Genomic DNA, 12437 nt, shown 5'->3' with positions numbered 1-12437 from the left:
CTGGTTAAAGCCAGTTTGCGCTAGTACACAGCGTTGTACGAGATCTTCAGTTTCTTGGCAATTTCTCGCATGGAATAGCCTTCATTTTTCAGAACAAGAATAGACTGACGAGTTTCAGAAGAAACTTCCTTGTTTCTGGCCATTTTGAGCCTGTAATCAAACCCACAAATGCTGATGCTCCAGATACTCAACTAGTCTAAAGAAGGCAAGTTTTATTGCTTCTTTAATCAGGAAAACAGTTTTCAGCTGTGCTAACATAATTGCAAAAGGGTTTTCTAATGATCAATTAGCTTTGAAAAATAATAAACTTGGATTAGCTAACACAACGTGACATTGGAACACAGGAGTGATGGTTGCTGATAATGTGCCTCTGCACGCCTATGTAGAGATTCCATAAAAAAGTAATCTGCCGTTTCCAGCTACAATAGTCATTTACAACATTAACAATGTCTACACTGTATTTCTGATCAATTTGATATTATTTCAAATGGACAAAAAATAATTGCTTTTCTTTCAAAAACAAGGACATTTCTAAGTGACCTCAAACTTTTGAATGTTAGTGTATGTATGTAAATGAGATATTTCCACAATTAATTTTCAATATATTTCAAAAACATGTTTTCACTTTGTCATTATGGGGTATTGTATGTGTTATTGTGTTACATATTGAATCCATTTTGAATTCAGGCTTTAAGGGGTATGAATACTTTCTGAAGACACTGTATGTGGCATCACAGACTGGCCCCTGTGGGTGAGTTAAAGTTGAAGGCAGAGATGTATGCTGCCAGTTAGTTTAATCATTGTCTGCTTACTGAACAGACTGCCAATGAAACGAGAGGGGGTGGAGAACAGAGAAGGAGAGAGGAGGAGAAGAGAGTAGCCCTGCCTGGCTGCTCCATCTATGGGTATTCATGTGGACTGGGTCTGCATCCCAAATGGCACCCTATTCCCTATGGTTCCTGGTGGAAAGTAGAGCACTATATAGGGAACAATGTGCTATTTGGGACATAGTGGATCAGAGGGACAGAGAGCCCCAGAAACAGCCGGGGCAGACAGACAAAGGGGCTATGACTGAACCCCATGGAGAAGGAGAGGTGCTCTTCCCAGCTATTCAGCTCACATCACATCCGGCCCACTGTTCCCAAACAAAAGCCTCTCTCCCACCCCTCCTCCCCGCTCCCTTGTCCATATTTCAATAGCAGGAGCCCAAGCCGGGGCACGTGTTACCAAACCATACAGACACCAGGCTGGGACACGTGTTACCAAACCATACAGACACCAGGCTGGGGCACGTGTTACCAAACCATACAGACACCAGGCTGGGACACGTGTTACCAAACCATACAGACACCAGGCTGGGACACGTGTTACCAAACCATACAGACACCAGGCTGGGACACGTGTTACCAAACCATACAGACACCAGGCTGGGGCACGTGTTACCAAACCATACAGACACCAGGCTGGGACACGTGTTACCAAACCATACAGACACCAGGCTGGGACACGTGTTACCAAACCATACAGACACCAGGCTGGGACATGTGTTACCAAACCATACAGACACCAGGCTGGGACACGTGTTACCAAACCATACAGACACCAGGCTGGGACACGTGTTACCAAACCATACAGACACCAGGCTGGGACACGTGTTACCAAACCATACAGACACCAGGCTGGGACATGTGTTACCAAACCATACAGACACCAGGCTGGGACACGTGTTACCAAACCATACAGACACCAGGCTGGGGCACGTGTTACCAAACCATACAGACACCAAACCTTACACGGCTGGGAGCAGTGGGTGAGACTAGGCCCACACAGAAACACACACACACAGAAACACATACAGACGTATGGTTCAGTGGTGCATGCAATCATCAGCTGAATATGTGACTGGTCTGTCTGCAGGCCTGGGTTCTAATAGAGAAGACACAGGAAGGCATACTGTAGGAGTCTCTAAGACCATGGTTAAATACATACTGTAGGAGTCTCTAAGACCATGGTTAAATACATACTGTAGGAGTCTCTAAGACCATGGTTAAATACATACTGTAGGAGTCTCTAAGGCCATGGTTAAATACATACTGTAGGAGTCTCTAAGGCCATGGTTAAATACATACTGTAGGAGTCTCTAAGACCATGGTTAAATACATACTGTAGGAGTCTCTAAGACCATGGTTAAATGATTACCTAGTCAATTTAAATTATGTGGATTAGAATCTCAAATTACTTGTATAACTGGGGGAGGGGGGGACTGTCAATCAAACAAATAAGCAGGTGTATCTGGTATGCAACGTTCTTCATTGAAAAGCTGATTGAAGACAGACATTGAATATCCCCACTGACAGTGATAGGAGTTTAGTGCACACAAACACACACAGTCTGAACCCAGGACAGATCCCAGATCAGCCATCCCACAGCTGCTCAGGTAGGCTCTATAACAGCCTGTACATCTTACCCTTCTGTCGCCGTTAAGGTTTTCACAATCATCCTTTTCACCATTATCACTTTCATCTCTGCACCCACATAGTCAGCTGTCACCTAATGGACTGTGTGTGTTTGTGGGGGTGTTGTGGAGCCAGCCACTGTTGAAGGTCAGGGGGTTGGATGTTGTACTACTCATCACTCCCTCTCTCATGGGGCTTTCAGCATCATCACACGTTATCCAACATACTTTACCTGGGTAACAGTGTCACATGGTTCCACTAACCATACAGTACATAGTCATGGAGGTTTGTGTGTGTCACACACCATACTGGATTACGCAATCTACTGTAGCTAGCTAAGTGCAATCGATCCAGATGGAACATCAATAGAATGTGTGAATGTGTGAATATTGATCTAAGAATGGATGCCATTTTAAACCATGACCTTGCCATCTCTGGTTTATCCAGGGGGACTCAGAGCATTCGGTATGGCTTTGCACAACTGGAATTAAACATGCTCTAGATTCTAGGACCATTATAAACCTACATACGTGTATTATAGGTTTTATAAACCTATGTAGGTGAATGATAGGTATCATAAGCCTACATAGCGGTTTTAACATTTGAACAGTGATAGGTTTAAGCTAACTCCCAAACCTCCTAACCCTGCAGAACTCGACCCATGTAACCCAACCCAGATGAAACAGAGAAACAGGGATTATCAATGATTACTTGCCTTGAATTTAATGAGTCATTTACATAACAATGCCATTACATCATTTGAACTCCTAATCAGTATTCCCTGGTGATGATTGCTATGTATCTGCCTTGCTAAAGAGGGCTGGAGCAATTAACATATACAACGTGCAGTGACCACCTTATTTAGCCCAACCACCGGAAGGCCTGGGATGTGGAGAGTCAAAGGGTACGTACCAAATGGCACCCTTTTCACTACTCCCATAGGGCTCTGGTCAAAAGTAGTGCACTCTATAGGGAAAAGGGTGTAATTTGGGACACACACAGAAAGAGAGTGCAGCGTTTGGAAGCTGTTTTATCCTCAGAGTTTCTGTGGTCGTCAAAGAAGATGAGGTGCTAGCTAGACAGACAGAAGACAGTCTGGGGGGTTGTGAATGAACAAACTAACTTTACTTTGAACAATCCCCCAAAATCTGCCATTCTAAATATCAATATGCCAAAATGGCTTCCAGATGCTGCAGCTCATTGAGAGGAATAACAGTCCAATTCAAACTCCGATCTAAAGCTATCGGTTGTGGATTTTTTTTAAACTGACAGGTGCTACCTTAACATGTCTAATAAGAAACACTCATTTTGGTTTAATGTTGCAAAATGTTTTGGTATGATGTGCCCTACTGAATGTAGCCCAGGTGTTTGTATAGCCAAACTAAAGAGGAGTATTTATTACCTCTATTCCGTGAGGTTTCTCTCCGTTATCATGTCTTTTATGGAGCTGGGACACTTCATCATTCTCCAATATTACTATAGGGGGTTTAGGAGGGCAGGGGACACAAAATGGACAACAACTGTGTGTGTGTGTGTGCGTCTGACATCTGTGCATGCGTGACCTGGCTCCAGGTCATCTATACGTCTCTGCTAGGTAAAGCCCCACCTTATCACAGCTCACTGGTCACCATAGCAGCACCCACCCGTAGCACGCGCTCCAGCAGATATATTTCACTGGTCATCCCCAAAACCAGTTCCTCCTTTGGCTGTCTTTCCTTCCAGTTCTCTGCTGCCAATTACTGGAATGAATTGCAAAAAATCACTGAAGCTGGAGTCTTATATCTCCCTCACTAACTTTAAGCATGACCTGTCAGAGCAGCTTACGGATCAATGCACCTGTACACAGCCCATAAATAGCCCACCCAACTACTGCATCCCCATATTGTTATTTTTTTTTTTGCTCCTTTGCAAAAATCTCTACTTGCACATTCCTCTTCTGCACATGTATCACTCCAGTGTTTAATTGCTAAATTGTAATTATTTTGCTACTATGGCCTATTTATTGCCTTACCTCTCTAATCTTACTAAATTTGCACATGCTGTATATAGAGTTTTCTATTATGTTATTGAATGTACGTTTGTTTATCCCATGAATAACTCTCTTGTTGTTTGTGTCGTACTGCTTTGCTTTATCTTGGCCAGGTCGCAGTTGTAAATGAAAACTTGTTCTCAACTGGCCTACCTGGTTAAATAAAGGTGAAATAAACAATAAAATTAATAAAAGAGAAAAAACCAAGCCATGAGGTCGAAGGAATTGTCCGTAGAGCTCCGAGACAGGATTGTGTCGAGGCACAGATCTGGTGAAGGGAGCCAAAATATGTCTGCAGCATTGAAGGTCCCCAAGAACACAGTGGCCTCCATCATTCTGAAATGGAAGAAGTTTGGAACCACCAAGACTCTTCCTAGAGCTGGCCAACCGGCCAAACTTGAGGCTGTAATCGCTGCCAAAAGTGCTTCAACAAAGTACTGATTAAAGAGTCTGAATACTTATATAAATGTATTTTTTATTTTTTATTATACATTTGCACAAATTTCTAAAAACCTGTTTTTACTTTATCATTATGGGGTATTGTGTGTAGATTGTTGAGGGGGAAAAAACAATTTAAACAATTTTAAAATAAGGCTGTAACATAACAAAGTGGAAAATATGAATACTGAATACTTTCCAAATGCACTGTATATACACACTGAGTGTATAAAACATTAAGAACCCCTCCGTGTTGCTCTCAGAACAGCCTAAATTCTTAGGGGCATGGACTCTACGAGGTATCGAAAGTATTTCACAGGGATGCTGGCCCATGTTGACTCCAATGCTTCCCACAGTTGTGTCAAGTTGTCTGAATGTCCTTTGGGTGAGTGAGACTAAACATGTTGTTCATTACACATTCTATAAAAAAAGGTATGGAGTTCTGGTACGGCTATGGAGTTCTGGTACGGCTATGGAGTTCTGGTATGGAGTTCTGGTACGGCTATGGAGTTCTGGTATGGAGTTCTGGTATGGAGTTTAGGTATGGCTATGGAGTTCTGGTATGGAGTTCTGGTACGGCTATGGAGTTCTGGTATGGAGTTCTGGTACGGCTATGGAGTTCTGGTATGGAGTTCTGGTATGGAGTTTAGGTATGGCTATGGAGTTCTGGTATGGAGTTCTGGTACGGCTATGGAGTTCTGGTATGGAGTTCTGGTACGGCTATGGAGTTCTGGTATGGAGTTCTGGTACGGCTATGGAGTTCTGGTATTTTAGTGTGTGTGTAGTCTCATTAAGGAGTGAGACGGACAAACAGGCTTCCCAGTGACCTTCATCATCTACCGGACACACACACACTTTCGCTCTCTCTCCCCTTCAGCTCAGCTAATATCCCCTTCCTAAATAATCTCGAGGAAATATATCTTTACACTCTGAACACAGACACTCTCGGTGGAGGGGACTAATATAACTTCACTTCGAGGATGGAAGAGTGAGTGAAAACATGCTTGGGTGATGAAATGTAACTTCCTTATGTTATAAAATACATTTTACCAAGACAAATATGATTCTTCATGTTCTAAATCATTCAGTGGGGTCCTTCTAACGTATCATTAACATTATATCCAAAAAGTCGGATTTCGTAACCTTATACATCCCATAATAAACACCAAGCTCTGTTGACAGAGTTCACATGTTGTGGTGGTAGTCTGCAAAGCTGTTTCGGCGGATCCCAAAAAGCTAATTTATCATGACGCGAGCTGAATTAAATGTAAAAGACTTTGAAAATAAAAAGCTTGTGGTATGCTCTGTGCACCGCTGACATTCACAGAGATATACTTGTTTTTGAAAGAAATCTTACGAATTTCGCATTAATATGAAAAGCGTACACTAAATTATTAAAATACTAAAATGAAATGCCTTAATCTATATCCATCTTACCTCTATATTGTTTAATATCCTCCGGATTTAAGAAGAAGATGACGAGTTCAACACTAACCCTGTAAATTAGCCTTAATTCTCACACAGCATCCAGGTTTGCTGACGCAATGCTTTTTCCAAGATTTTTTCCTACAAGGCTAAAAACTACAAGAACTTGTGAACGGATTATGATAGACACAGGTGTGGACCATTTGTTAACATTATTTTACCCATTGGTCAAAAGATGCGTTTCTGATTGGTCACTCGAAGAATAGTAGCCTAGATCCTCTTGGGAATAAGTGGTTGTGCCCTTCATATGAGTCGATGTTGGTGCATTAAATGTAGATGACAGACTTATCTAGTAGGAGCCTTCTATTCATCAGAAGAGCACCACTATAAATCAAACCTGCCTTCCAAGGTTTATCTGACAAAGGTTTATCTGACAATATCTGATAATGAGAAACTTTCACAGCGTATAAGATCCATTGTAGTTCACAGCATACAGTATGAGATCACTTGTAGTTCTGAAGGCCACTCACCTGTGTAGTAGGAAATTCTTGAAATATCTGCAAGAGAAAGAGAGACAACAGGGAGGTCAGTTGGTTTGATTGGTTGTTGATCTGTTAGTTCAGCACATTAGGTTCAGTAGAGTCGAGGCAGCATGTGGTTTAGTGGGTCAATGATAATCCTAGAGGGCAGCCTGGCGGCTCCAACCCAACCCGGTCCCTGGTCATAGAGCGCCCCCTAGCGGCCTGGGAGATAAAGCTCTGTGGCTCCCAAATGGCACCATATTCCCAAGTAAGGCACTACCTTTGACACATAGGGGCCCATAGGGGCCAGGGCTGGCACAGAGGGGGACTCCTATGATGACACCATAATCTGTCAGTGTCACAGTTCAAAGTGAACCGGATGGCAGGGTAACAATCTGAAGGAAGTCCTCCGGGGTTGGGTTTCAGAGTGCTCAGTGGGACATTGGCCATAGACAGACAGGACGGAAAGACGTGGTTTTAGTCTCTCAGGTGTCAGAACAAGGTTAATCAATTGTCAGGAGAGTACAGCCAGAGTACAATGAGAAGGATGAGTCATAAAATTGGCATGCACTTTGTGTGTGTGGATGTGTGTGGAATGGTCTATGTGAGCAAATATGAGATTGAGCCAGACACAAACTGCAGGTGGGTATGTAGGCTAACGCCAACTGAAGTGGTGAAATGTTAAGTGGCAACATGAAATTAAAAAATTAAAAATTTAAAAAGGCTGTTGCCTTCTCAATGCCTCTCATTCTACCCTGGCTTTGTGTTTGAGGACACTGTCTTGGCACCCTATTCTCTATATAGTGCCCTGTAGGCCAAAAGTAATCTACTATGAAGGGAATAGGGTGCCATTTGGATGAGAGTAGAGCCCAAATAAGCCTGTAGACCACAAACACCAGCCATCCAAATCAACAATCAAGAGGCTACAGAACAATGATCAACATTGACAAGCATCCCAAATAATACCATTTTGCAGTTGGTTTCATATCAACATCGGTCCCATGATCCATCACTTGAACATTATTACATTGACTTGAGATGTGTGGGTGGTGTAGGTCTCTCAGCCTATAACCAGATCAACCAAGCATATATTACTTATAGGGGTGTCTATAGTTGTAATAATTAGATTTCTGAGAAAGAGCTTGAGGCCCAGAATGAACCATATGCCCCTGGACAGACCATGATGTCTCTAAAGAGTCTGTCCTTCCTGAGTAATGAGTATAGGGTTGGTAAAGAAAACCTAAGTCCCTTAATAATCAATATATCCAAGCGCCAGTTGATCAAATCACCATGTGAAAGGCAGCTTGAGACCTCTGGATTGACTGTTCATCCAGAGCTTAAAAGATTAGTCCATTAGCCCAGTGTCTCTTTAATAGACTAGCATCACCTCGGTGCATATGGTCCTCTCTCTTTGTCAGTGGATCACCAACTAGATAGGTCAGCAGTAGAGGCTAGTGATGCTAGTAGCCAGGCTAGCTTTAATAGGACTGATCACACCTCACTGCACTAATGCTAACACTCGCTAAGAACCAGCCTTGACCCGCGTGGCCCATGTCAGTGTCAAGGTCGAGGTCTCTTTACTGTGGTCAGTGTAACGTATGGAGGGCCGTATGGGGCTGTGGTGGACGGCCCCGGTCTGCTCTGTCCCCTGCCTGGTGCCTGACCCCACTCTGTCTGGCAGAGGGCCCAAACACCTGCTCCTCAATCTGTCCCCAGGACACACACATTCAGGGAGGGAGATATACGGCCTGGGAGTGCCTAATGCTTACATTTATCTTAGCGCAGGGGAAAGGGGAGGCGAGATAACAAGGCTTTCTCTCCGAAGCATTTTAGAAAACAAGGCTCTCTTCTCACCGGTGAATTTTTAGCAAGCAGGGCTCTCTCCTCTCCGGTGAATTTGAAAGCTGCTGGCAGCTCAGTGTTGACAGAGAGGCAAAGAACAGTGTCTAAAACAGACAGACAGACTGAATGAGTGTGGGGGTGTCAGGTAGGACAAACACAACAATCACTACTGTAAAATATGCTTGTCCTCAAGTTATCTTACTGCCTGGCTTTCAAATCCATTTTTAATTACTCAGAATCCCTGATTGAAAAGGCCTAAATGGGGCTTTCTTTACATATCAACCTCTGAACGTAGCATTGGCAGAACACTAGAAAGAGATGAGTGTTACAGGCTGTGTTTGTCCTGCTTTGTGCTAAGACTGAGGGTATGTCCCAAAGCCACCCTATTGACTAGAGCCCTACGGTCCTATTGCCCGATGTAGTGCACTATAGAGAATAGGGTGCTATTTGGGGCAAAACTGCCTCAGTTATGTAGCTACCAGAGCAGACGTAGAGGGATACAGTGCTGGCCACCTGTGATGGTCTGGTGGAGGGGTGGAGACGATGTGAAACTGCTGAGACACTTTGTTCTAAAAGAAGAGTGCTGGGGTCTGGCTTGGGGACAGAGCCTGCCGTATATCACCTACAGACACACACACACAAAGAGCATTCTGCGAGCAAGTGAATAAATTCAGTCCTCTGATAGCGCCTAGCGACGCATGCACACACACACACACACACACACACACACACACACACACACACACACACACACACACACACACACACACACACACACACACACACACACACACACACACACACACACACACACACACACTATCTCTCTCTCTCTCTCTCTCCACCCCATAGATGTACACACCACAGATTGGGGCATCAATAAACCAGCGAGCATCGCCTGACATCATGTGAACCAGGAATGTCACTCACAAAAGCTGCAGCACATGTGAAGGTCAATATCTGCTTTCATGTCCAGCCCATATAAAGAGCCATTACCAACAAGCATTCATAACCCATAAGATCAATCATTCAGCCAGTTACACAGGCTAGGCCTGCTGCTGTCCTGTGTAATAATGACAGACTGGGGTTTGTCCAAAATGCCACCCTATGCCCTATATAGTGTACTACTTTTGACCAGAGCCCAGGCTCTATAGGGAATAGGGTGCATTTTGGAACGCAGAGAGAGACTAGGCTGCTGACTCCTCTCAGAATAGCCATCCAGCCATCCACAGGTCTGTTATCAAGCTTTTCAATGGCTGTTTTAAGTATTTTGAATCGTTTGCGGCTTCAAGCTGAACTGAGGAGTAGGGCTGGGATGATACCAGTTTTGCGATACTCATTAGTATTGTGGCAAGGAAACAAAACACAAAGCGGATTTAACTTCTTTAGGAAAACAGCTCTAATGTTGGAAACAAACATCATTATGTTGTCATCCAGATTCACATGTATTTATTTTCTAAGCTATAGAACACTATTTTACAAATAGCAGGTTTTGTAAAAGGACCAAATAGTGAGATCTGCTTCTTGTTTTCATTTTAGCCATGGATAAAATATTGCGATACTGGTATCGTCCTGGCCATACTGAGGAGACCATTGTTTCTGAAGAGAGTCTGTCTCTTGCAGCATGTTAAAGGAAAGCTGTGATCCTCAAAACACCCTCTTACAACAACATATGTGATTGACCAAGAGACATAACAGGAAATGGGCCCACATATTATTGGAACCTAATCTAATCCAATGGGAATGGTGCTAAATTGGCAAATCCAAATCGCTGAGTATGAAGCAAACGCAAATCCCGGTCTACCACAAAGAATACATCTGTGAGAGTGAGACGCATAATTACCTAGTGAGGAGGTTATAATTCTCCTGGCTCCAAGCTGTCTGCACTCTCCTTCCTTCCTCATGTCTCTCCTTACACCTGATTATTGACTTGATTAACTCATCTACTTTTACCTGCCCAATCAGGATTAAGATTACAATGAAGGCTTTCAGGAAATAAACCGAGAGAGAGGGGAAAGAGGAATGGGAAACGTTCCTGATTCTACTGTAAGTGATGAGAAAACCTCTTTTAACATCCAGGGGTTTGTTCAGTAGAGACCCAAATTAAGCCAAGAGAGAGGACAAACATTTTACTGAGAGGATTAAAGTGAAATGTAGAGACGAGGAACATCTTTCTAGAGTTACCCGAGAGGTGGGAAGACAGATTCTACTGAGAGGAATGAGGAACACTTTTGAACCCTATAACCTCCAACAGTCTACTCAGCACATTGGATGTAGTCTATCACAGTGCCATCCATTTTGTCACCAAAGCCCCATATACTACCCACCACTGCAACCTGTATGCTCTCGTTGGCTGGCCCTCGCTTCATATTCGTCGCCAAACCCACTGGCTCCAGGTCATCTATACGTCTCTGCTAGGTAAAGCCCCACCTTATCACAGCTCACTGGTCACCATAGCAGCACCCACCCGTAGCACGCGCTCCAGCAGATATATTTCACTGGTCATCCCCAAAACCAGTTCCTCCTTTGGCTGTCTTTCCTTCCAGTTCTCTGCTACCAATGACTGGAACAAATTGCAAGAAAATCACTGAAGCTGGAGACCCATATCTCCCTCACTAACTTTAAGCACCAGCTGTCAGAGCAGCTCACAGATCACTGCACCTGTACATAGCCCATCTGTAAATAGCCCATTCAACTACCTCATCCCCATACTGTATTTATTTTTTTGCTCCTTTGCACCCCAGTATCTCTACTTGCACATTCCTCTTCTGCACATGTATCACTCCAGTGTTAATTTGCTAAATTATAATTATTTCGCCACTATGGCCTATTTATTGCCCTACCTCCCTTATCTTACCTCATTTGCACACACTGTATATATACTTTTTTCTCTATTGTATTATTGACTGTATGTTTGTTTATTACATGTGTAACTCTGTGTTGTTGTATGTGTCACACTGCTTTGCTTTATCTTGGCCAGGTCGCAGTTGTAAATGAGAACTTGTTCTCAACTAGCCTACCTGGTTAAATAAAAGTGAAATAAAAAGTATGTGTGTTTGTGTGTGTGTGTGTGTGTTTCACCTGCAGTGCAAGGCGGGAGGAAGTTCTGTTTCCATATATGTAGCAGGGCATCAGAAGACTGCCAAGTGCTGACAAAGCAGGACAACGTAGCCAAAACAAGGTCAGCTGGACCTCCACTAGCATATAACTACATTACGCTAGGATAACGCTCACCTTGAGTTAGCACAGGCTACTAGGAGAGAAGGACCTTCAGAGTAGATTCCTCCACTAGGCTAGGCTAGGCTATAGGCTAACAGGAAAGATAACTCAACTGTACACAGCAGCTTCACTCCTTATAATGAACAATGCACAAGAATTCCCCAAAATAAAGGATTGTTATTTGAATGGCAGCATATGCCGAAGCTAAAGTGTGTGTGTAGATTTTTTTATTTATTTAACCTTTATTTTGACAGGGAATTGAGACCTAGATCTCTTTTCCAAATGCGCCCTGTATAATACAATATAAAACACACACACACACACACACACACACACACACACACACACACACACACACACACACACACACACACACACACGTATATACATACAAAATTCAAGAAAATTATGTCATAGAATCTTTAGAATCTTCTGTTAGGCTAATTGACATAATTTGAGTCAATTGGAGGTGTACCTGTGGATGTATTTCAAGGCCTACTGTCACGT

General features: G+C 43.3%; 1 protein-coding gene across 3 annotated transcripts in view; it reads right to left on the bottom strand.

Moving 5' to 3' along the window:
• ptk2aa (protein tyrosine kinase 2aa) overlaps positions 1–12437 on the bottom strand; it is a 160344-nt gene that overhangs the window by 98581 nt on the left and 49326 nt on the right. For 2 of the 3 annotated variants that reach the window (XM_071375321.1, XM_071375313.1), the window contains exon 2: positions 6879–6905. Coding sequence is in view for 1 of the 3 variants with exons in the window: in XM_071375313.1 (XP_071231414.1) it covers positions 6879–6905 (27 nt within the window). In the remaining 2 variants the exon portion in view is untranslated. Of the gene's footprint in view, positions 1–6878; positions 6906–8723; positions 8805–12437 lie in introns of those variants that run through there. The other variant, XM_071375322.1, reaches the window with a different exon arrangement.

Source organism: Salvelinus alpinus, chromosome 29 (genome assembly GCF_045679555.1).
Source record: "Salvelinus alpinus chromosome 29, SLU_Salpinus.1, whole genome shotgun sequence".
Lineage (NCBI taxonomy): Eukaryota > Metazoa > Chordata > Actinopteri > Salmoniformes > Salmonidae > Salvelinus > Salvelinus alpinus.
This window is presented reverse-complemented; position numbering and strand designations above follow the sequence as displayed.